The following is a 23168-nucleotide window of genomic DNA, read 5'->3' as shown; positions in this document are numbered from 1 at the left end:
ACCCTCAATGAGATAGACTGACACAGTAGCTCCAAAGGTGGGCTCAAACATAGCAAGGATTGTGAGGATGGCACACTACCAGGCAGTGTTTTGTTCTGTTGTGCATGAGTTTGGTTTTAGTCAGAAATGACTTGACGTCACCTAACAACAACAACAGTGTGCTGCAGGAGTCTAACATTTCCTTAGTGTCCACCTAAGGAACTTATTTCCCCTTTATTTGAAAATAACCAGTCTTACATATTAAATTTTACAGTCTGTTGATGCTCCTTAAGAAAACATAACAAGAGATGACCTTAGAATGGGAACAAGAGAAGGATGTTCTTTATCACTTCTCCTATTTAACACTGTACTGGAAGTCCTAGCTATAGCAATAAGGCAATAAAAAGAAATTTCCATCCAAATTGGAAAGGAAGAAGTAAAACTATCCCTATTCACAGATGATATGATCCTCTACTTAGTAAACCCCAAAGATTCCACAAGGAAACTACTGGAACTAACACATTTAGCAGAATAGCAGGATACAAGATCAACAGACAAAAATCAGTTAGATTTGTATACACCAACAAAGAGAGCTTCACAAAGGAAATCAGGAAAACAATACCCCTAGAAAGATGAAACACTTAGGCAAAAATCTAACCAGGGACATAAAAGACCTATACAAAGAAAACTACAAAACACTATTACAAGAAACCAAAAGAAATCTACATAAATGGAAAAACATACCATGCTCATGGATAGGAAGACTCAACATTCTGAAACTGTCAGTCCAAACCAATCTGCAGATACAATGCATTCATGATCCAATACCAACAGCATTCTTTAACAAGATGGAAAAACTAATCACTAACTTTGTATGGAAAGGAAAAAGTCCCCCAACAAGCAAAGCATTATTGAAAAAAAAAAAGAACAAAGTGGGAGGCCTCACACTGCCTGATCTCAGAACACATTACACAGCCACGGTAGTCAAAACAGCCTACACTGTTACGATGACAGCCACATACACCAATGGAACAGAACCCAGATATAAATCCATCCAGCTATGGTCAGCTGATCTTTGACAAAGGACCAGAGAAAATACAGTCTTTCTAACAAATGGTGCTGGCAAAACTGGATGTCTATCTGTCAGAAACTGAAACAGGATCCATACTTCATACCATACACAAAAACTAATTCAAAATGGATTGAAGACCTAAATATAAAACCTGAAATGATAAAGCTCATGGAAGAAAAAATATAGACAACACTAGGGGCCCCAATATATTGCATAAGTAGAATATAAACCATAACTAACAGTGCACAAACACCAGAAGAGAAACTAGATAACTGGGAGCTCCTAAAAATCAAACACTTAGGCTCATCAAAAGACTTCACAAAAGGAGTAGAAAGAGAACCTACAGACTGGGGAAAAAAATTTTTGGCTACAACATATCTGACAAGGGTCTAATCTCTAAAATGTATAGAATACTTCAACACCTCAACAACAAAAAGATAAATAACCCAATTAAAAAATGGGCAAAGGATATGAACAGACACTTCACCAAAGAAGACATTGAAGTGGCTAACAGACATATGAGGAAATGCTCACAATCATTAGCCATTAGAGAAATGCAGCTCAAAACTACAATGAGATACCATCTCACCCCACCATTACTGGCACTAATCAAAAAAACAGAAAATAACAAATGTTGGAGAGGTTGCAGGGAGACTGGAGCTCTTGTGCACTGCTGGTGGGAATGTAAAATGGTACAACTACTACAGAAAATGATATGGCACCTCCTTAAAAAGCTAGAAATAGAAATACCATACAATCCAGCAATCCCATTCCTAGAAATATATCCTAGAGAAATAAGAGCAGTCACACAAATAGACATATGTACACCCATGTTCACTGCAGCATTATTCACAATAGCAAAAAGATGGAAACAACCTAAGTGCCCATCAGTAGATGAGTGGATAAACAAATTATGGTACGTACACACAAAGGAATACCATGCAGCAATAAAGAACAATGATGAATCTGCGAAACATCTCATAACATGGATGAATCTGGAGGGCATTACACTGAGTGAAATAAGTCAATCAGAAAAGGACAATAAAAGGTTTACACACAGGAAAAAAAAACAATCTTTAGTGGTTATGAGGAAAGGGAGGGGTGGAGAGGGGAAGTCACTGACTGGATAGTAGACAAGTGTTAACTTTGGTGAAGGGAAAGACAACACACGTTCTAGGGGAAGTCAGCACAACTTGACCAAGGCAAAGTCAGCACAACTAGACACGTCCAAACACCTTGAGGGACTAAGTTTGGGCTGAGGGCTGGGAACCATGGTCTCAGGGGACATCTAGGTCAGTTGGCATAACACAGTTCATAAAGAAAATGTTCTACATCCTACTTTGGTGAGTAGTATCTGGGATCCTTAAACCTTGTGAGCAGCCATCTAAGATATGTCTGTTGGTCCCAGCGTATTCGGAGCAAAAGAGAATGAAGAAAACCAAAGACACAAGGAATACGCAAAGGACTAATGGACTACATGAACCACAGCCTCCAACAGCCTGAGCCCAGAAGAACCAGATGGTGCCCAGCTACCACAACCAACCACTCTGACAGGGATCACAGTAGAAAGGGGTAGAGGGCTGACAAATTGCAGGGATTGCAACTAATGTCATAAGCAATTTGTGTATAACATTTTTAAATGAAAAACTAATTTGCACTGTAAACTTTCACCTAAAACACAATAAAATTAACAAAAAAAGATGACCCTAGCTTACTTCCATAATACTCATTATTTCCTTTACTCACTTTTGTCAGAAGATATTCTGAAATTATAAATAACATTTTATTTAGCAGCTCAGTATGTGTTTACCATTTAGTGGTATCTTCAAGTACTATGTTAATTTCCTAGACCAAATATTAATACCACTTGATAAATGAAGTAGTTATGAATCACATTTTTAAATTAAATACAACATAAAAAAATCCTGAATTTGGTTGTAACCAAGAGTGATATCATTACTAATTAGACTACATAACTAATTAAATATTGATAACTATTTCTGACTCTATCTCTTTGTCTATGAGCAGTACATATTGATTATGATCTACATAAGCTATGCTAAATAGAATATTGTAAATAATTCAATTGGAGTTCAAAAGGAATTAGAGGCTTTACTTAGAATTATACAGCAGTTCAGAGCCAGGATTAGAATTCCCCAAGCCTTTTGATACAGGCGCCCTGTATTCACTGCCTCTGATTTTCAGATTAATAACATCGTCATATTAAAAATATCTCCCTATGTTGGAAAAATATACTCTTTAACCTTAAATATTTTCTCAGGTAATCATAGTAATTAAAGTTTCTAGCACTGTCCTAATTTCTAGGAAATTAAAAAAAGAATCATTCTTTATCATTTCCATCCACTTTTCAAAAATTTCTGTAAGCTTCAACTTTTTCTTAGTAAAAAGAACTTGTGACATTAAATTTCAGCTTTTAGAACTGCCAATATTTAATCTATGTTTCTTTTTATGGCATTTTCCCTTGTGCCCTTTGGTTATATAGCCTATGTACCTTTAAAATAAAATGAATTAAAATTGATTTTATTTTGAGAATGTTGTGAACTTTTGAGATAATTGATGTATCCTAGGGCATCTTGAACAAGGGCTAAGCATTGCTGGCCTGTTATAAATTTTTAAAAAATATTTATGTTGTGGCAAGCAATGTGCTAGTCACTATCTATACATATTATATAAGTTTTTCACATTTTTTCTTTATGACAACCTATAAGGTTGTTATTAAGATCCCTATGTTATAGATGAGAGATGGAGCCCTGATGACACAGTGGTTAAGCACTCAGCTGCTAACCAAAATATCGATGGTTCAAACCCACCAGCTGCTCCACAGGAGAAAAGACCTAGCATTCTGCTCCCATAAAGATTTCAGTCTAGAAAACTCTGTGGGGCAGTTCTGTTCTGTCGTATAGAGTCAACAATACATAACAACAACAAAAAGATGAGAAAACATAAAGAAATTAAAGTCATCCAGCTGATACAGTTGGAGCCAGCATTTGAACTCCGAGAAGTCTGACCCTGCAGTGACTTTGTCTCGGTTATGGCTAGCAGCAGTGGAGGTGCGTCTGAAAAATTACTACTCCCTTGCCTGGCCTTGCAAATGAGTTTCACCAGCTAAAGTTGTTGCTTAGTGTACTGAATCTGCACTAATATCAAGCTATTGTTTGGAAGTGAAGGCCCTTATAATCGTGGGGACAAAAAAATACAAACCAATGTTAATTTTAAGTTTAGCAGAGGTACTGGCTATCATTTGGTAATGGGAATGTAGCTATATTCTCACACATAAGTGAAATTCCTTTTGTTTTCAATGTGTTCAAGTTCACTTTCAAATTATATGTACTCTTTCCTATTTTTCTAAAATCCAGTTCTCTATAAAGCTTTAATCTCTCAAAAATATTTCCTTAGTTTTAAATTAGACTTCTTGCAGAGGTATAAAAGAAGCAAATCTTAATTTTTCACAGTATATTATGGCATAAAAAACATCATTGTTTACCCTGTTTGTTGTCAAAAGAAGAGATTGTCTTTTGCAACAGAGGAAAGACTGTGTTTTATAATAGGAAGCTCATCAGAATGGACAGAACATTTCTTAAATGCCACTTACACCAACATTGGCACAACTGTACTGCACACTCAGATGTGTGCCAAATGAATTTTGTAGATATTTAAAAGTCTGAACTTCCTTTTGGATTGTTTCTATATGAATGCCTTCCAAATCCCAGAATCTTCTCTTTGGGGGGGTAAAAAAATAAAACTGAACCAGTTGCTTTTGAATCAATTCTGATTCATAGTGTCCTCATGTGTTTCAGAGTAGAAAGGTCATGGATGTGACCTTTCAAAAGCAGACCACCAGGACTTTCTTCTGAGGCATCTCCAGGTGGGTTCAAATTGCCAACCTTTTCATTAGTAGCTTAGCACTGGTTTGTGCCATCCAAGGACTCCTCTTTGGAGGGATAGGGGAACTCTATGTTATATAACAACATTGTTTAATCCATACATATAAAACCAGATAATTACTGTAAAGAACCAGAAAGCACATTAGATCAGGAGGGAGGTTAGGGAGACCTAATTTCTTCCTTCTTTGTGGACACAGAGGAAGGACATCATTATAGTCAGTAAACTATTTTCAATGAGATCCTTGATTTTCTTCTTTTCACCTCAGATTTCAGATTAAAGAATGAGGATGTGGTCTGGAAAAGGACCTAAGCAAGAATCCAGGAGAATGCTAGTTTAAAAATCTTGATCACTACTTTTCTCTGGGTTTCTAGCTTTGATATCTTTTGATTCTTAATGAATCTCTAGATGCCAAAACACAGATAAGGATTGCTTCTTGAGGATAAGGTGTTTATTTACGTAAGGGACAGGCTAGCTAGACCATTGCCTGAATGGAGTGTGGGTCTATAAGGAGTACTAGAACATAACTGGAATAAGGGAGGAACATGATGCAGCTTAACATATTGGCTTCCTCACAGGGCTGTATACCTAATGGGTCACAAGTACATACACTGATCCTCCTGGTCCCAAAGTAGATAATATGTGGTCTTGGGTGTGGGGAGAGGGAGTTGTTACTCATGCTGGTTTCGCCCACGCTGAGTCACCACTGACTAAATCTTTGTAGCATATAAGCTAGACAGGGCATCTGTATGTCTCTGTCTAACACTGTTGGTATGCCCAGTATATCTATAGATACAGTTGGCATATCATAACTCTTCAATAAATAGCTGATGAATGATAGAATAAATGACTGAATGGACATCTTCAAAGATTTGGTTTCTACTACCAAATCAATCTGGCTTCTAACTCATGCTAATTATAAGGAATCTGGCTATTTTGTTGCTTTCACTAGATAGTGTTGCTTGATCCCCTTTCTGATAGGGATAAGTGTATGTCATTTAATATGTCCCTTCTTGGGAGGGGAAATTATTTTGGGCGTGAAGAAGACTCAGTAGCATTGCTGCATCTAATTGACTCTTTTATGTTTTTTTTTTTCCTTTCAGATTAATTGAATCAAAGCAAGTAAACTTTACAGAAATGTCTTTGGGCATTTGTCTGCCAGAATTATAAATTGTATATTTGACATCACCTGTGTAATAATTGTTATAGTCCAGTTTAAAAAAAAAACTCTTTTAACATAAAAGAATATACAAATGTACTCATAGACTGTTTTTTTTATACTTTTCTATTGCTTAGAGTAATGATAAGAACACATTCCTTTTTTCATGTTTAACTGTTCTGTGGACTAATTTATACAAATAATAATGGAAAAAATACTCCTTTTTATCCAAAAGTTGTCCTCATTTTACCTCCTGCTGTCAAGTCGATTCCAACTCACAGCCACTCTGTGGGACAGAGTAGTTTCCAAGGAGCAGGTGGTGGACTGGAACTGTCAACCTTTTGGTTAACAGCCAAGCTCTTAACCACTGCAACACCAGGGTTCTCTGTCATCATTTTATGGGCCAATTATTAGATTAAATCATATGAAATTGACATTTTTATAGGTCAAAAGGTCAAATATCAGGCTTTTTATATGGCAATCTAATATAGTGATAAATACACATAACAAGTGACTTTAGAGAAGTTTACATTCTTATTAGCTTGGCAGTACTTTGATTCTTCTACTAACATTCTTCTTACTATCTAAAAATATGTAATCCTAAAAATGTAACTTTAGTAAAAGTAAATAATTCTTTTCAGTTCAACATTTCTTATTTTTACTACATATTTTTAAGAATATTAAGAACTTATTTATTAAGCATTCAGGACTCAAATCTAGTTCTTGCCATGCATGAAAAAATCTGATGACATGATTGGTCTCAACGTGCATTTATAGAAATTATTAATGGCTAGATTTTATGGATTTCAAAATGCTAACTTCTTATTACTATAACAACAGTACTGTGTTGTGCATTGTTCTTAACACATCTCATGCCTTAAGTATATTTAATATTGCTGTTAAATTTTTATCAAACTTGTTCCCAATTAAATTCGAGATTACTATGAATACTAAGAAATACTATGAAGAAGAGGATTTCGTTTTCTCTCCCTATAGTCTTGTCATGTTACATTTTTTCTTAGGATTTGAGTTGTCTTATTTGTTCTCAACTTATGAAATATTTAGTATTTTGGGTGATCATTCCAGAGACTCCAGGCACAAACACAGAGCTAACACTTCTCAGTGCCCTTTCTCCTTCTATCTTTGTCTCTGTTAAAAAGAATAGAGAATAATATATACATATGAGTATAAACCCTAATAAACTTCAATATATTACCCAAAATAGCATAAATTGTCATATATTTAAAAGTTAACATAAAAAAGTGGGGAGTATAATACAAATTGTAGAAGTACCCTGAAATATTTGAAATATAACTTTAAAAAGCCACAATCAATGGGAATGAATATAATTTTAATATTATAATTAGTAGTTTTAAAGATAGATGCATTTAAAAGAATTCCAGATTCCAGCAAAAAATAATTATGATAATGTACTAGTGATAATTAGTTAAATTATACTGTTACACATATGAGTTTATCCCAGTACATACAGAGATGGATCTAGGTTCATGTAAAGTATAACTAATGAATATTCCTTTTTTGGTAGCTACTAGTTATGAGTAATCTATTTCCTTTGCTGCTTGTACTAGATATCTTGCATGGTCTCCTTTCTGATGAGCCAGAGCAAGTAAGCTAATACCATTCTGACATGGTAATTGATCTACCTGAAATATTTAGAAGATAATCTGAATAGGTCTATATATCTGGAAAGGAAAGTTTAGTAAAGGGTACTTTAAGTGCTTATCAATTATGTATAACTTTGGTAGGACCAGAGAAACTTGAGCTAGCTTAAAATGTTAAATTCCAGGCCATTGAGCTGGAAAGAGAATCACATACAAATAAATCATAGAAATATTGGATATAGAACCCTCCATTTCCTTGTGCTCTCTAAATGATTTAACATCATCCCAAATTTTCTTGGCATAGGCTTTCTAGAGAATTGCAATGGTGACTTAACTTTATAATAACATATTAAAATCATTATATTAATAAAATCTAATGAAATTTCCTTAGTTGCTATATACCTCATTAAACTCGTATAGAATGTGTTTTTACTGTTTCACTTGATCATAAAACAATGATTGACAGAAAATTAAAGTATAATAAAACAGTATTTAGTGAGTCCTTAATGAATATATAATTTTATGAAATATATTTTCATCAACATCCCCATTCAGATCAATTTTCAAAGTGAGCAATTTTCATACTATATCATTTTGAGTAACAATAGCTCAAAGTAATTATGTGGCCACATTTGCAGTTCTTTCAGCATCAAAAAAAAGTTAATCATCTAATACTAACTGAATAAAAAAACTTAGTAGCTAAAATTATGTTTTTTCATTATTTCAGGGGTGCATATTCGAAACATTGTTAGATATTCTTAGACTTTCATAGACTCAAGAGTAAGCATTGCAAAACCATATTTTCATAGTTTTTCTTTGCCTTATAATTAAGAATCCTTAGGTTATAAAGTTCTGTTATCTATTCATCAAAGAAACTTGGGAGATTTCAAAAGAGGTCATCAAAGAGGTTTGAGAGATTTCAAAAGAGGCTCAAGAAATCATAAATAGCATTAAATTAGCCCTTTACAAATGTTACTAAGTTTTGCTCCTCCCAATTCCTCTTATAAAGAAAGCATTTGGAAGCATTGTATTTTAATACCTTTGAGGTCCCATAAATTGCTCCAGTAAGCTAAGTGATGCTCCAGTTACTGAAAGAAATACTTCTAGTTAAGCTTAAAGTATTCTCTTGTGTGTATAAGAGAATATAATCTCTAAAATCTATATAAAAAGTACTTAGTATTTATTAATCATGTAAATAATAAAAATTTATTATGGGATGTAAAAACACATGTCTATTACCTGGCAAAATAGAATTATTCTTTTGCAAGCATTCTTTTTTAATACATTGTCTTCACATAAGTAGAGAATTTAAGGCTTAATAGAAATGAACTTTTTTGTTTCCATAATGATCATTTATTGAATGCCTGCACTGTACTAGGTACTCTGACTACATTGCTGCGTTTAGTGTCAGAAAAACCTACTGCTTTTTTTAGTCCTCATAACAAAGGAAGTACTTTATAAATGAGATACCTCTAGTTCAGAATTTGGTTCACATTACTAGTAAAGGTGAGATCGGGATTCCAACCCAGAATTCTCTCTCCAAAGCTGGTTTCAACAACTATGACTCCATACTCCCTCCCCTGAAATATAGATACATAATATGATTTCACCCAGTATTACAAGTTAATCAGGTTCTTTTGGCAGAATGCTGTAGAAACACTTGTGAAATGAATGTTCAGGTATATTTTAATCATTGTATTCTCAGTTGTATATTGTATCATGGCTACTTTATGGATCTTATTATATCTGGGTTTTATGCTAAGGTGATAGGATATATGTCTTCTGATTTACATTAAGTTGGAACTGGCACCACTTTGAAGGTGGTAAAAGTACTGTCTCCTAAGATTTCCATCTGTTTCCTTTTCTGAGTAATCTCCGAGTACCTATTGAAAAATTTCTCATTGGTCCTGATGACCAGTATATAGTTTATGCTATGCTATTATTATTAAATATTAATTTGAGATGCTGTCATATTAAGTAAATACTTAAGATGATACACATAAACAAATACCTTTGAGCCCTAATTATTTCTTTTCTATTAGACAGATAAAGAAGAGGGCAGGACAGGAAGGCAAAAACAGATATTATTTAAAAAAAAAAAAAAAAAAAGTGACCAGAAATGGTGCAGCTGCTTTGGAAAACAGTCTGGCAGTTTTTTTGTTTGTTTGTTTTGGTTTGTTTTTAAGTTAAACATAAAGTTACCATGTGACCCAACAATTCTACTGCTAGGGATATACTGAAGAGCACTGAAAGATTATGTTCACACGAAAACTTGTATAGGAATATTCATGGTATCATTAATCATAATAGCCAAATGTCCATCAACTGTTGAATGGATAAGCAAAGTATGGGATATCCATACTATGAATATTATTCAGCTATTAAAAGGAATAAAGTACTGATACATGTTACAAAATGGACAATCCTTGGAAATGTGCTAAATGAAAGAAGGCAGTCATGAAAGACCATATATCGTATGATTCCATTTGTATGAAATGTCCAGAATAGGCAAATCCACAGAGACAGAAAGCAGATCAGTGGTTACCAGGGCACAGGGGAGGGGGGAATGGGGAGTGACTGCTAATGGTACAGGGTTTCTTTTTGAGTGATAAAAATATTCTGAAATTAGGTAGTGGTGATGATTGTACAACTTTGTGAATATACTAAAAACCACTGAATTATACACTTTAAAAGAGAAAATTTTATGATATATGAATTATTTATCTATTAAAAAAATTTGACGAAAGAGATTCCTTACATGTGTGAAATACCACTTCGAAAAATCTTATTTGTGTATAGCTGAAATATAAACACTTTGCTTTTCAAATAATAGTTAAATCTTATAAATCTTTTATCTGTTCTTCAAATAAATGGTCTGCATACTATGCGAAAATAGGTAGACAACTGATTTACAAAATGCACTTTGTATAAAAGAATTTTTTTTAAGAAAACAAACAAAACCTGTCACTTTCTATATCTCTGTCTCCTACAAGAATTAGAGAGAGAGAGCATGCGCCCTGGTGGCATAGTGGTTAAGAGCTGTGGCTGCTAACGAAAAGGCCAGCAGTTTGAATCTACCAGTCGCTCCTTGGAAACCCTATGGGGCAGTTCTGTTCTGTCCTATAGGGTCACTATGAGTTGAAATTGACAGTAACAGTTTTGTTTTTATGTATATATGTGAGTGTATATATGTATTTATTATATTTATATGATATACAAATATATATTATATTTATGATATAAATATATTTTATATAATATACATAAATATGTTATATATTTATAGATATAAATCATGAATACACACATGTAAATAATATGTTGTTGTTAGATGCTGTCAAGTCAGTTTTAACTCATAGCAACCCTGTGTACAACAGAAGGAAACGTTGCCTGGTCCTGCACTATCATCACAATCGTTGCTATGTTTGAGCCCATTATTGCAGCCACTGTGTCAGTCCATCTGCTTGAGGGTCTTTCTCTTTTTCACTGACCCTGATATCCTTCTTCAGAGACTGGTCCCTTCTGAAAACATGTCCAAAGTAAGTGAGACAAAATCTCATCACCCTCACTTCTAAGGGGCATTCTGGCTGTACTTCTTCCAAGACAAAAGTGTTTGTTCTTCTTGAAGTCCATGATTCACCGCCCCCGCACCCACCCAGTTGCAGTAATCATAAATCTTCACCCTTAAATACTTTAGGATGTATTTCCAAAGAACAAGTATATTCTCTCACATGACCAAAATACAACGATCAAATTCAGGAAAGTTAACATTCATATAATACAATTGTCTATACAGCCTGTATTAAAATTTTGCCAATTTCCCCAATACTGATCTTTATAGTAAGGAGCCCTGGTGACACAGTGGTTAAACACTAGGCTGCTAACCAAACGTGATTTGAACCCACCAGCCACTCTGGGAGAAAGATGTGGCAGTCTGCGTCCATAAAGATTAACCAAAAAAAACCCAAGCCCACTGCCGTTGAGTTGATTCCAACTCTTAGAAACCCTGTAGGACAGGGAAGACCCATAGGGTTTCCAAGGAGCAGCTGGTGGATTCGAACTGCTGACCTTTTGGTTAGCAGCCAAATGCTTAACAAGTGTACCACCACGACTCCTGTAAAGATTACAGCCATGGAGACGCTATGGGGCAGTTCTACCCTGTCCTACAGGGTCACTGAGTCGGAATTGACTCAACGGCAATGGGTTTGGATTTGGTTTGGTTCTTTATAGTCACTTGTTTTCCAAATCCAACACCACATACTGTGTTCGGTTTTCATGTCCCTTTAGTTTCCTTTATATAGAAGAGTTCCTCATCCTTTCTTTGTTTTTCATGGTGTTGATGTTTTTGCAAGGTTCAGTTTTTTGTTTTTTGTTTTACAAGGTCCCTCAATTTGGCTTTGTGTTACAGTTTCTTCATGATATGATTCAGGTTATGTACTTTTTTAAAGAATACTTCTTAAATGATGTTGTAGCCTTCTCACAGAATATTATGAGAATGTACCAGATGTTGATTTTTTCCATTATTGATAACATTAACTTTGATCACATGGTTAATGTGCTGTCCCCCAGATTTCTCCAGTATAAAAGTACCTTTTTCTTTGTTGCACTTAATGAATAATCTGTGAGGAGATACTTTGAAAATATATAAATATCCTGTTTCCTAACATCTTTTCATTGTGGCTTTTGTGTCCATTGACAATTCTTGCCTGCATTAATTATTACTGTTTTAATTTTGCAAAGGAGTCCTGGTTCCTTTTTAAAAGGGATGGTGTTTAGAAACCATGATCTGAATGCTAGGTGTTATTGCTTCTGGACTCTTTCAGTGGACAGAGCTAGGAAATAAGGTTTTTGTGTTGTTGTTTTTTTTAATATCATACATTCATACTGTTCTCTCATTTAGATTTAATATCACTCAGGTTTTTGTTGTTTTTTTTCTTGCCTTCCCACATTTCATATTTATATCTCTGTTCTCCCACACTGAGAACCCTGGCTCCTAAAAATATCAAAATATGTACTTGTATTGCCAACCTTAAAATATACATGAAATAGTTTCATAATTGCTACACATGTGTCATTACCAACAACAAACTTACAAAGATACAAGTTTTTTTGTGGTTCTTTTGTTTTCAGGCTGAAATTATGTAGTATTGTGTTCTTAATTACTTAGGTTGCTTGTCTCTCTCTCTCTTTCACCCTTCTACCTGTTATATTATGTTATCCATTTGATATACCATTTAGTTCATTTGTTTCTGTTGGTATTCAGTTTCAGAGTCTCTTCCTTTATCCTTTTGGGCTAGTTTTATTTTTTTAATATGCAATACTTCAATATAATTTTTATAAGTAAAAACTATACAGAAATGATACTTAGATAGGTCTCTAATGGATAGGCTCTTCCGCTATCTATTCTACCTTGTTCCTCCCACATCCTATAGGTAACCAATTTAGTTTCTTGCTTACCCTTCCTGTGTTTCCATTTGTAAATATAAGCAGATACATGTATATTTTTTTATTTTGTTATATTTTTACACAGAAGGTAATATACTACATATCAGTGCTTCTCAACTGGGCATGATTTTGTCCCCCACATGACATTTGGCAATACCTGGATACATTTTTGGCCGTCACCGCTGGAGAGGGTGCTACTAGCATCTAGGGGATAGAAACCAGGGTTGCTGACAACCATCCTACAATGCGTAGGCTAGCCCTTGACAACAATGAATTATTGAGCTCAGTATATCAATAGTGCTGCTGTTGAGAAACCCTGCTACAATCTTTCTTTGCACTTTGCCTTTTGGCTTAACAATATATCATGGAAATCATTCCATATCAGTTCATAGAGATTGTCTTCATTCCTTTTTACAGCTGCATAGTGAATGTACTATAGTTTGTTCAGTCGATCTTCTATGTGTGAGCAGTTAGGTTGTTTTCAGTATTTTGCAATTACAAATAATGCTGCAGTGGATAGGCTTATATATATTTTTGCAAGTATATCTTCAGGGTAAATTCCTAGAAGGGCATCAAAGTGCAAATGATAATGTTGTTTTTCCAAGTCTCTGAATGGGTTGTACCATTTTGCATTTTCATCTTTGTATGAGAGCGCATGTTTCCCCAGGGGCCTGTTTGCTGAGTGAGTTAAAAGCTGTTGAATTTTTGCCCATCTGATAAGAAACTCAGTACAGTCTTAATTTGTATTTCTCTTTTTATGAATGGTATTTTTGTTTTGTTTTGTTTGTTTACATTGCTAATTCAAATCCCAAACTTTATTTAAGCTAAATAATTTTAAATAAAGTACAAAAGCAATGTGTAGCAAATACAATGAAAGAAAGTATGTATTTATCTGCTGAAAATGTCAAACTTCTCCTGTGGCTATGTCTCAATAAAGTTTTACATAAACACAACAGAGTATTATCCTACAGTGCCTGAGAAAGACATGCTCATCACCAGGTAACAAATGTTCTACAAATATGATGTTTAAGGTCTTGTCTGAAGTTTTCAGACCACCAGGTTGTCACACTGAGCAAGCAAAAATAACTTTGCACTAGGATGATTGTGTACATGGTGTTTTACAGGCCATACATGTCGCTTGGAAGTCTTCGGGATCAAGTCATTTATCCAGATACAGTGGATGAAATGCATGATAAAGGCTATACAGACCAAGATCTAGAATGTATTCTGCACAATGTCCATCTCTATCACATAGTTCAAAGAGAAGGAGGTAAAGCCTATCTATGATTCATTTTTTATACCTTTAACTTCTTTTTTAAAAAATTAACTGGGGTAAATGTTTGGTCAGTGGCTTAATTGGGAAAATATTTTATTATTGGAATATAAGCAGCCAAGTAAAGATAGAGTTTATGTGTTTAGGACCCCTGGTAGGGCATTGTTTAAAGCACTTGGCTGCTAACCAGAAGGTTGGCAGTTGGAACCCATCAGCTGCCCTGCAGGAGAAAGATGTGGCACTCTGCGTCACTAAAGATTTATAGCCTTGGAAACCCTATGGGGCAGTTCTACTCTATATAGGGTCCTATAAGGTATTCTAGGTTGAATAGTCTTGAGAAAACTTCTGTGATTGTGTAACAGATAAATAAATGATTGAATGAATGAGAAAGATAAGTGTATAAATAAATAATAAAAGTTAGCATTAATAAATGTGATACAGGGCTTCAAGTAAAGTGCTCCGTAAGCATAAAAGAGGAGCCCTGGTGGTGCGGTGGTTAAAACACTTGACTGCTAGTCGAATGGTTGACAGTTTGGAACCACCATTGGCTCAGCAAGAGAAAGATGTGGCAGTCAGCTTCTGTAGAGATTTATAGCCTTGAAAACCCTATGGGGTTACTATGAGTTGGAATTGACTCAACAGCAGTGGGTTTGATTATGAGTTTTATTGCTTCTCCATTATTGATACTCTCTTTTCTACTTGTTTTGTATTATGCAGCACACTAGGCTTTTATCAAGTCCCCACATCACTACAACTAACATCTGAAAAAGGGGAAGGTTTAATTTATTTTCATATTTGAACATACAGGTGTCCTTGAGGCCACTGTCAATCTAGACATATATAAAGCTTGTGACAGAAATATTTGTCTGTCAAGCTCTCTGCTTACCTTAAACATAATAATTTGAAAAGTACATGTTACAGAACTTTTGGGTTTTTTTTGGATCCATAATCTTACCAATACATTTTTTTTTTTTTTTTTTTTGGTCTCTCCCAGTTAGTTCATTAGATAAAGTACAGAAACTTCTGCATTTTGGTTTTTTGGAATAAGACATTTTTGAAGGAGTGGCAAGAACATTTATGCTTTTGAGCTTTAAAAAAAAAATTGTCTTCTGATAGTCACACTTTCAAATAATTTGATAACTCATATAACTTGATAGCCTAGAAAAACTACTGAAATATCAAGCTAGAATTCCAGGTTGAATTTTGCATGGATTTTATGTTCTATTTCCCATGCCAGTTGCATTGTCAGAAGTCCACATGATCGAAATTGTGGGCTTTGGAGTCAGAGAGGACTAGAATTGCATCATAGCAGTGCTGTTTGTATCTTCATCTGTAAAATGGGGATAAATTTCTACCTTATAAGGTTTTTGTGAAGATTGAGTAAGACTTTGTAAAGCAGTTAGCACAGTGGCACAATAATTAGTGAATGCACAAGAATTAGTAGCTAATGGCATTATTAGTAGTTCTCACAGTGGTGATGGTACTTGGTATTTACATAGCAGTTTCATATACATTATTTCATTTGATCCTTGCAAATAAGCAAATGAGACAGGCAAGAGAGGCATTATTATATTTGTATTAATGATGTTTGTAATTCCTTCTAAATATGGAAAGCAGGTTGCCTTTTTGTTCCATATGGTCAGCTCCTTCCCAGTTGCAAAACATTGGCAGAGTAAATGTTGCATGTTTATCTTGGGTAAGTTATTTTGGGTTTGAAATCCAATAATCCAAATAGAAATTTATAACCAACTAGAATATTCTATTTTTGTGTAAGTTGTTAAGAAGTTGTAGAACTGTTTTTAAGAATGTTTCAACCTTAGTATTATAATAGTCATTGTTATGGCTTATTGAGTGCTTACTATGTAGAATATACAATACAGTTTATAAATATCATATTATTTAATACAATAGTCCAGTAATGTAGGTATTACTATCCCCATTTTACAGATGAAATTCAGAAGTTCAGTAACTTACCCAGGGTCCTACAGCAAGTGATGTGACAGAGATTCAAACACAGACCTGACTTGAAAGCTAGTGTTCTATCCTGTGCCATGCCACTGTGCTATACTGTCTCCTAGCTTCTTAGACACTGATAATAACTGTTATATCCTTACATATTTAAAAATCCCAAGGAAACCCATTTTACTTGCTTAATCCTTAAAATCTGAAATATTTAAGTGAAGCAGAAAAGCACTTAAATCTGCAAGTGGCTAACTTACTTTGGAAGAAGCCTACTGAAATTCTATTTAGACTGTCTAATGCTTGACTTGGTGAAATGCTTTGTTAGTCAAAGATGAAATTAAAAACTACATTGCCATTCCATCAAACAGGCTACAGAACATAAAGGAGTAAGAAGGGTTACCAAACTAAAACAATCCGTGTGTCTCTCGGAAGCTGGAAAATAACTCCCTTCTTAGCTGATTTACTCTCACTAAATCAGCATCAGAGGCAATATTATGACTCAGAGTTCTAATTTTATGTGTTCCGTGATCATGCAGTATTGCCTACTAAAAACCGTTGGGTTTAGTATAAAAAGGGACACGATTTTTTAAAATATAATATGTTAAAGTATCCTTTAACCCAAATAATTTTCTCTTATGCCTTGTTCTCAGTGGGCAAGATTAAGCCAAGAATATTTCTCCACTATTTAGCAGTCTGAACCTATTTTTAAAATCCCTGCTTATACTTTATAAATGCCACAAAATTCAACCACAGAGAAAATTTTATTTCAACAGTTTTCCCTAGAAGCAAGAACTTTAAATCAGATGGCGTTTTGAGTTTTTTTCCAAATAAACAATTATAAGGAAATGTTTTTAAATAGATAGGAAATTCCTGGAAGTTTGCCCAGAAATAATAACAGTGGCCTTCTCTGTGGATTGGGATTGGAGATGTTAATGAGAACTAAGGGATGTTTTCTTTTTACTCGATTTTTTGATATAGATAATATTTAATATGTTGTATTACTTTCATTATATTTCTTATTTAATTTTTGGAATAGGTAACACTTTCACATAATTTATAAATAGAATGTATTTTTTTTAGTTCTGAAAAAAAAATCCCCTTACTGTTTTTGTTTCCTCCTATCCAATTATTGACTACCCCTCAATAATAACCACTGTTTTTAGTTTATTGTTTTACTTAGATTTTTTTTATGCAACGTATTTTGTAATGATAATCTTTAAAGGAAGATGATAAGAAACATAAGATACATTTTGTGTTTAATAATTAGCATATATTATTCTAATATATGCTAATTATGAGAGGCATATACTTTTGCTGTGAACTTTGGTTGTTAGAAGAAAAAATTCACTTTCCGTCTAAGCAGCAAAAGAATCAAATAATCAGTTTGTTGATTTGACTTTTCAGATATCCAGTGCACATGAACAATGAAGACTCTATTTCCTGTTTTCTTTCCCTCTAACCAATTTTATTTAAAAGCTTTAATCATGGTGAAAATTTAGCGGAGGGAAAAAGAAGAGGGCAAAGAGCCTGGATTTTTCCAAAGTGGGGCGTTACGTGCAAAATACTTAAGATTTGGAAATTCTGCCCTAAGTGCTTGTCATATTTTGGCAGTCATTTTCCTCTTTGTAAATCAGACTTTGCTTAGTCTTCTGTTTTCCCACCTCACAAAAATATTTGGTATGGCCTTCTTTCTAATTGGTCCTGTGGTTTTGCTTTTGTATAAACTTCTTTTTTCCTAATTACAAAAGTAAGATCTACTTATTATAAAAATTTTCAAACATTATAAAAATGTGTAACTTATAAAGTAAAAGTCTGATAATTCTACCCATGTATGTGTTTATTTATAGAACTGCATCCGTAATACACATACAGTTCTGCAACTTGGTTTTTCATATAAAACTTTCTTGGCTACGTTTCCATATTGGTGTGTATAGATCCAACCCATTTTTTAAAAATAGAAGCCTTGCTTTTTGAATAAATTCCAACAAAAGGTCAGTAGTTAGGATGTTACAGGAGATGGCATAGATAAATTATAAAAACATCAGATAGGCCTAGATATAAATCCTAGCTGTGTAAACTTACACGTGTCAATTACTCCATGTATTTCAATTTACTTACCAGTGAAACACAGGTAATAGTGTCTGTCTCATAAGGCTGTTGAATATATAATGAAAAAACCCAGGTAAAGAGCCAAGCATACCTGGGAGCCATGTTGAGTTAGTTCCTGTCTTATCCTATGTAGACCTTGCAATTGACCTAGGTAATTTTGTTGTTTTTTTTTCTCCCACCTACCTACCCTTTGGAGATAACTGAAAAAAAGTATTCTCATTACACTGATCCAACAAGTCTGATATTTTGCCACGCTTAATTCATCTCTTTCTGAAGTATTTTAAAGCAAATCCCAGACATTATCCCCAATATCAGTATTTAGAGTTCTTAGATGATTTGTCAGTATAAGGAATTATTACCATTAAGAGAATATCAAACATAAAAACAAAATACGTATACGTGAAGCTCTCTAGTTTATCCAAGCATATTTTTTGCAAAATATCAGGTTCTTTATGTTAATGGGGCCCTGGTGGTGCAGTGGTTAAGAGCTCAGCTGCTAACCAAAAGGTCGGCAGTTCAAATCCACCAGCCACTCCATGGAAACCCTATGGGGCAGTTCTACTTGTCCTATAGGGTCACTATGAGTCGGAATAGACTCACTGGCAACAGGTTTGTTTTTTTGTTTTGTTTTGTGTTAATAATTTAAACTTGTTAGGAGCCACTTGTCCAAGGTAGGAACAGTAATATTTAAATGATTTATAATTTTTTAAAAATATTTTTAAGGATGGGATGCTGTTATGGACTGGAAAGATGTCCTGTCAGGAGGGGAAAAGCAAAGAATGGGCATGGCTCGCATGTTTTATCATAGGTAAGTATGCTTTACTCAGGTAACTACTATTTTATTGTTGGAAACAAAAAACCTTTGGATGGGATTGTAATGTCCCAATCTTTAGTTAAAAAATATCTTACTGAAGAACTAATGGCATAGAGTTTACAGTTTTAAATTTCTTTTTTCATGTGGCTGAAATCTCCAAATGTTTTATTTTTTCTATTTTATGTTGAGTAACATTAGATAAAATAATATAGAGAAAGCTAAATTAATTTTTTACATATTGCTAATTTTAAAATGTGAAGAATACGTAACTGCTACTATTCGGGTGTGAACACAGTTAAGTGGGCATTCAGTAACACTTCTGAATTAAATCATTAAATTCAAACTGAATTAACTTTTCAACCACTCAGTAGCCGTTTACAAAAGTAGTGCTCTCCCTCTTGAAAAATGAGAGACATAATCCAATGGGAAAAGGAACCAGCCAGTGTAGGTCTTAATGGGCTCAGAAAAATCAATATGCAGGAAATATTTCCTCTTGATAAAGTTTTTCTCTTCTTTTTGCTGTTAGCTTTGTAGCATTTTGAATTTAGGATACCAAACACAAGACACTGGAAGGAAATATTAAAGCTATTGTGATTTATTTCTTCTGTTATTTGTCTTACTGCTTTTCTGAAAAAGAAATCTCTTGTTATTATTATTTTTAATCTTAGGCGTCTGGCAATGAGAACTAGAGTTGTGTGCAGAGCAAGAGGTTATCAGGAACTATGTTGCTCACTTTTAGTATTTACACCTCAGGCAAAAAGGACCAATAGTTATGCACATGATACATGAATGGGCCATAAGCTGGACAGATGCAACACTCTTGAGTGAGCTGCAGTGAAAGTATTAACACTTTTAAAAGCTGATAAAGAAAAAAAGAGCAAATGAACCTTGTTATATACTTAGCATCTAAGCTGGTCCACACTTGGCAAATAATTGGCTATCAATTTTTTAGAATAACTTTTATTATGGAAAAAAGAGAAAATTTCATCAAAGTAGAGGAAATAATAAAATGAACCCCATACTCCCTTCAGACTGATTCAATAAGTCTGATATTTGCTACACTTGATTTATCAATTTATTTTTTTATTTCTGATGTATTTTTAAATATTTTAAAGCATCCTAGACATCATGACATTTTATCCTTAAATACTATGGTGCTCATCGCTGAAATATTAGTGCATTTTCTTACATAATAACAAACCATAATCATACCTAATAAAAATAATAATTCTTTAAAATCGTACAATATGTGGTTCATATTTAAAGTTTCCCTGGTTGTCTCAAAAATATCATAATTGATTTGTTCAAGATCTAAACAGGTTTCACATATTGCATTTAGTTGTTTTATCTTTTAATTGTCTTTTTATCTAAAGAGCTTCTCCCTCTCCCACTCTCATTCCTGCTTTTTATGCCATTGACTTGTTTAAAAAACCAACTCACTTGCCCTATAGAATGTTGCTCATTCTAAATTTGTCTGATGGCTTCCTCATGGAGTCCTTTACCTTATTCCTCAATCTCACATAAAACCTGTTGTGGTGTGATTAATTACTTTTGCATGTGGCCTTTTTAGCCTTGGTCTTGTGACTCCCACCCAAGTGATTGTGTGATAGGGTAGTTGTGGCCTATCAAGGGGATTGGTCAGTTTTACCTTAAAAGAGAGCCAGTTCCAGAGCAGAGAAGGAAAGCCCACCACCACTACCACAGAATGAGAGACCCACAGCAGACAGCGCAGGGGGTTCCCAGCCCACGGAGTTAGAAAGCTGAGTGCCTTTAGGCAGAGACTGAGGACCAGGGAGAAGTCTACGCCTGACCCACGTATTTGGGACTTGCTAGCCTCCACAACCGTGTAAGCCATTTCCTTTATATGGTTCGTGAGTTCTGTGAGACGTTGCAGCGAGTTAGGGAACCCAAAGACGGGAGAGATTAGTTGATATTAGAGATGATGGAGTGGTACAGCAGCTTGGAAAAATTAGACATTTGGGACATCTTTAACCTCCACCTCATAGGAACCAGCTTTGTGCTGATCCTTATAAAAGAAATTATTCGTTTAACTGTAAACTGGAAATTAGAGCTAAAATCTTGATTAGATTTAGGGTTAGCCTTTTTGATAAGAATATAACATAATATTTATCATTACAAAATTATCATTTAAATAATTTTACTCAAATATAATAATATGTTCATTCTATAAAGGTAGAAAATGTAGGAAGTAAAAAGAAGAAAACATTCTGTTATCTCATTACCTATATACAGTCACTTTTAAAATTTTGAAATCATTTCTCCCCAGGCTTGTTGGTACACAAAAATTGGTTATCTTAATTTTTTATTGTAGCTATTTCCACAAAGTATATTGTAATTTATATCCCTCTTTTTTATGTCTGTACTATTATGTGCATTTTCTGTATTATTATATAGTAGGTAGCCAGGGTTTTATTTTTTATTGAGGTAAAACTTATGTACCAAATGCACACATCTTAAGTACATGAGTCAGTGACTTTTGATAAATGTATATACCCTATGTAACTAATGCTGCAATTTAGAGAGAATGTTTCTGTTACCCCAGAAAATTTCCTCATGCGCCTTTCCAATCATGTCCCTCCAGAGGCAAATTCTGTTCTGAATTTTATCACCATTAATTAGTTTTGCCTTTTTTACAATGGCACATAAATGGAATTATACAGTCTGTATTCTGTCTAGGGGGGATTTTTTAATCAGAAATTTATTGTGTTAATAACTTGTTATTTGTAAGAATGTGCCTGGTTAATTGAAGAATATGATTAACTAAAAAAATGAATCTGTGTTAACTCATTAGTGAATGTATTTTGGAATGCTCCTTTCTCAGATGATATGGTGTAAGATTCAAGAGAAAACTTTACAGCTTGACATTTATGACCAGCTGTTACCCACTGTAACCCTGAATCTGTTTGAGTCTCGTCCATAAACATTCAGTAATATGATCCCCAGCATAGTTGGTGAAATATAATATGGTGGAATGTAAAATGTGACCATAAATTTCCCACTGTGTCATTGTGTTAATAAAATAAACTTTGTATAAAGAATAAGAAGCATTAATAAAAGATGACAACTCAAGAAGATTTCACATACCTGTAACTTAAAATAGTTATTTATATATCTAAAATATTTTGGATATAACATGAAACTGAGTTAAGATCAAGTCATGAGAAAGTAGATCTTTATAGATCAGTGGAAAGAAAATCTAGTGAACCATAGAAAGATCAGTGAAGATGAGCAAGTAGTTGGAAAACAGAATCTATTGAGAAAAGATAAAAGGAATTAGAAATAATAAATCCAGTGAAGGAAAAGTGTAATAATGAGAAACTGCCTTCTGTCATCCTCAAAAGAATTAAATTCACAAAGGTTTGAACTGTAATGTGAAAGACTTGAGGTAGCTAAAATGGAGAACTTTGGTAGAGTATTAAATATCACAATTGGGTATTCTTTTTGAGAGGTTTGTAATTTTAATATTTAAAGAATGATTGGAAAAGTCCTGCCTTAAGGGGGATGGATTAGGTCTTTCACAAGGCCCACTCTACTGGTGATATACCAAGGACAAAGGAAAGAAAATCTGAGAAACAGTATTATCTAATATTTTATTTAGTTATCAGTTTTAGATTCTAGCTATTGCTTAATATATTTATAAATACACCACACACACACACACCAGTCCACCCAAGGAAACAGAAGTGTGTGATCTATCTTACATCTGCTAGTCTAGGGGTTGCTATGACAACAGAGTGTAAGATGTATTTTTTCTAATTCTAAAATGACATCTCTGTTCTGTTTAGCACATGGGGTTGCTATGACAACAG

At 34.1% G+C, this 23168-nt stretch overlaps 1 protein-coding gene across 1 annotated transcript in view; it reads left to right on the top strand.

Annotated features, from left to right (window-relative positions):
• Positions 1-23168, top strand: part of ABCD2 (ATP binding cassette subfamily D member 2) — an 83015-nt gene that overhangs the window by 45577 nt on the left and 14270 nt on the right. The window contains exons 7-8 of the mRNA XM_004390127.1: positions 14305-14450; positions 19248-19332. Coding sequence (XP_004390184.1) covers positions 14305-14450; positions 19248-19332 — 231 coding nt within the window. The remainder of the gene's footprint in view (positions 1-14304; positions 14451-19247; positions 19333-23168) is intronic.

This window comes from Trichechus manatus, unplaced genomic scaffold (genome assembly GCF_000243295.1).
Source record: "Trichechus manatus latirostris isolate Lorelei unplaced genomic scaffold, TriManLat1.0 scaffold00285, whole genome shotgun sequence".
In the NCBI taxonomy this organism is placed as follows: domain Eukaryota; kingdom Metazoa; phylum Chordata; class Mammalia; order Sirenia; family Trichechidae; genus Trichechus; species Trichechus manatus.
This window is presented reverse-complemented; position numbering and strand designations above follow the sequence as displayed.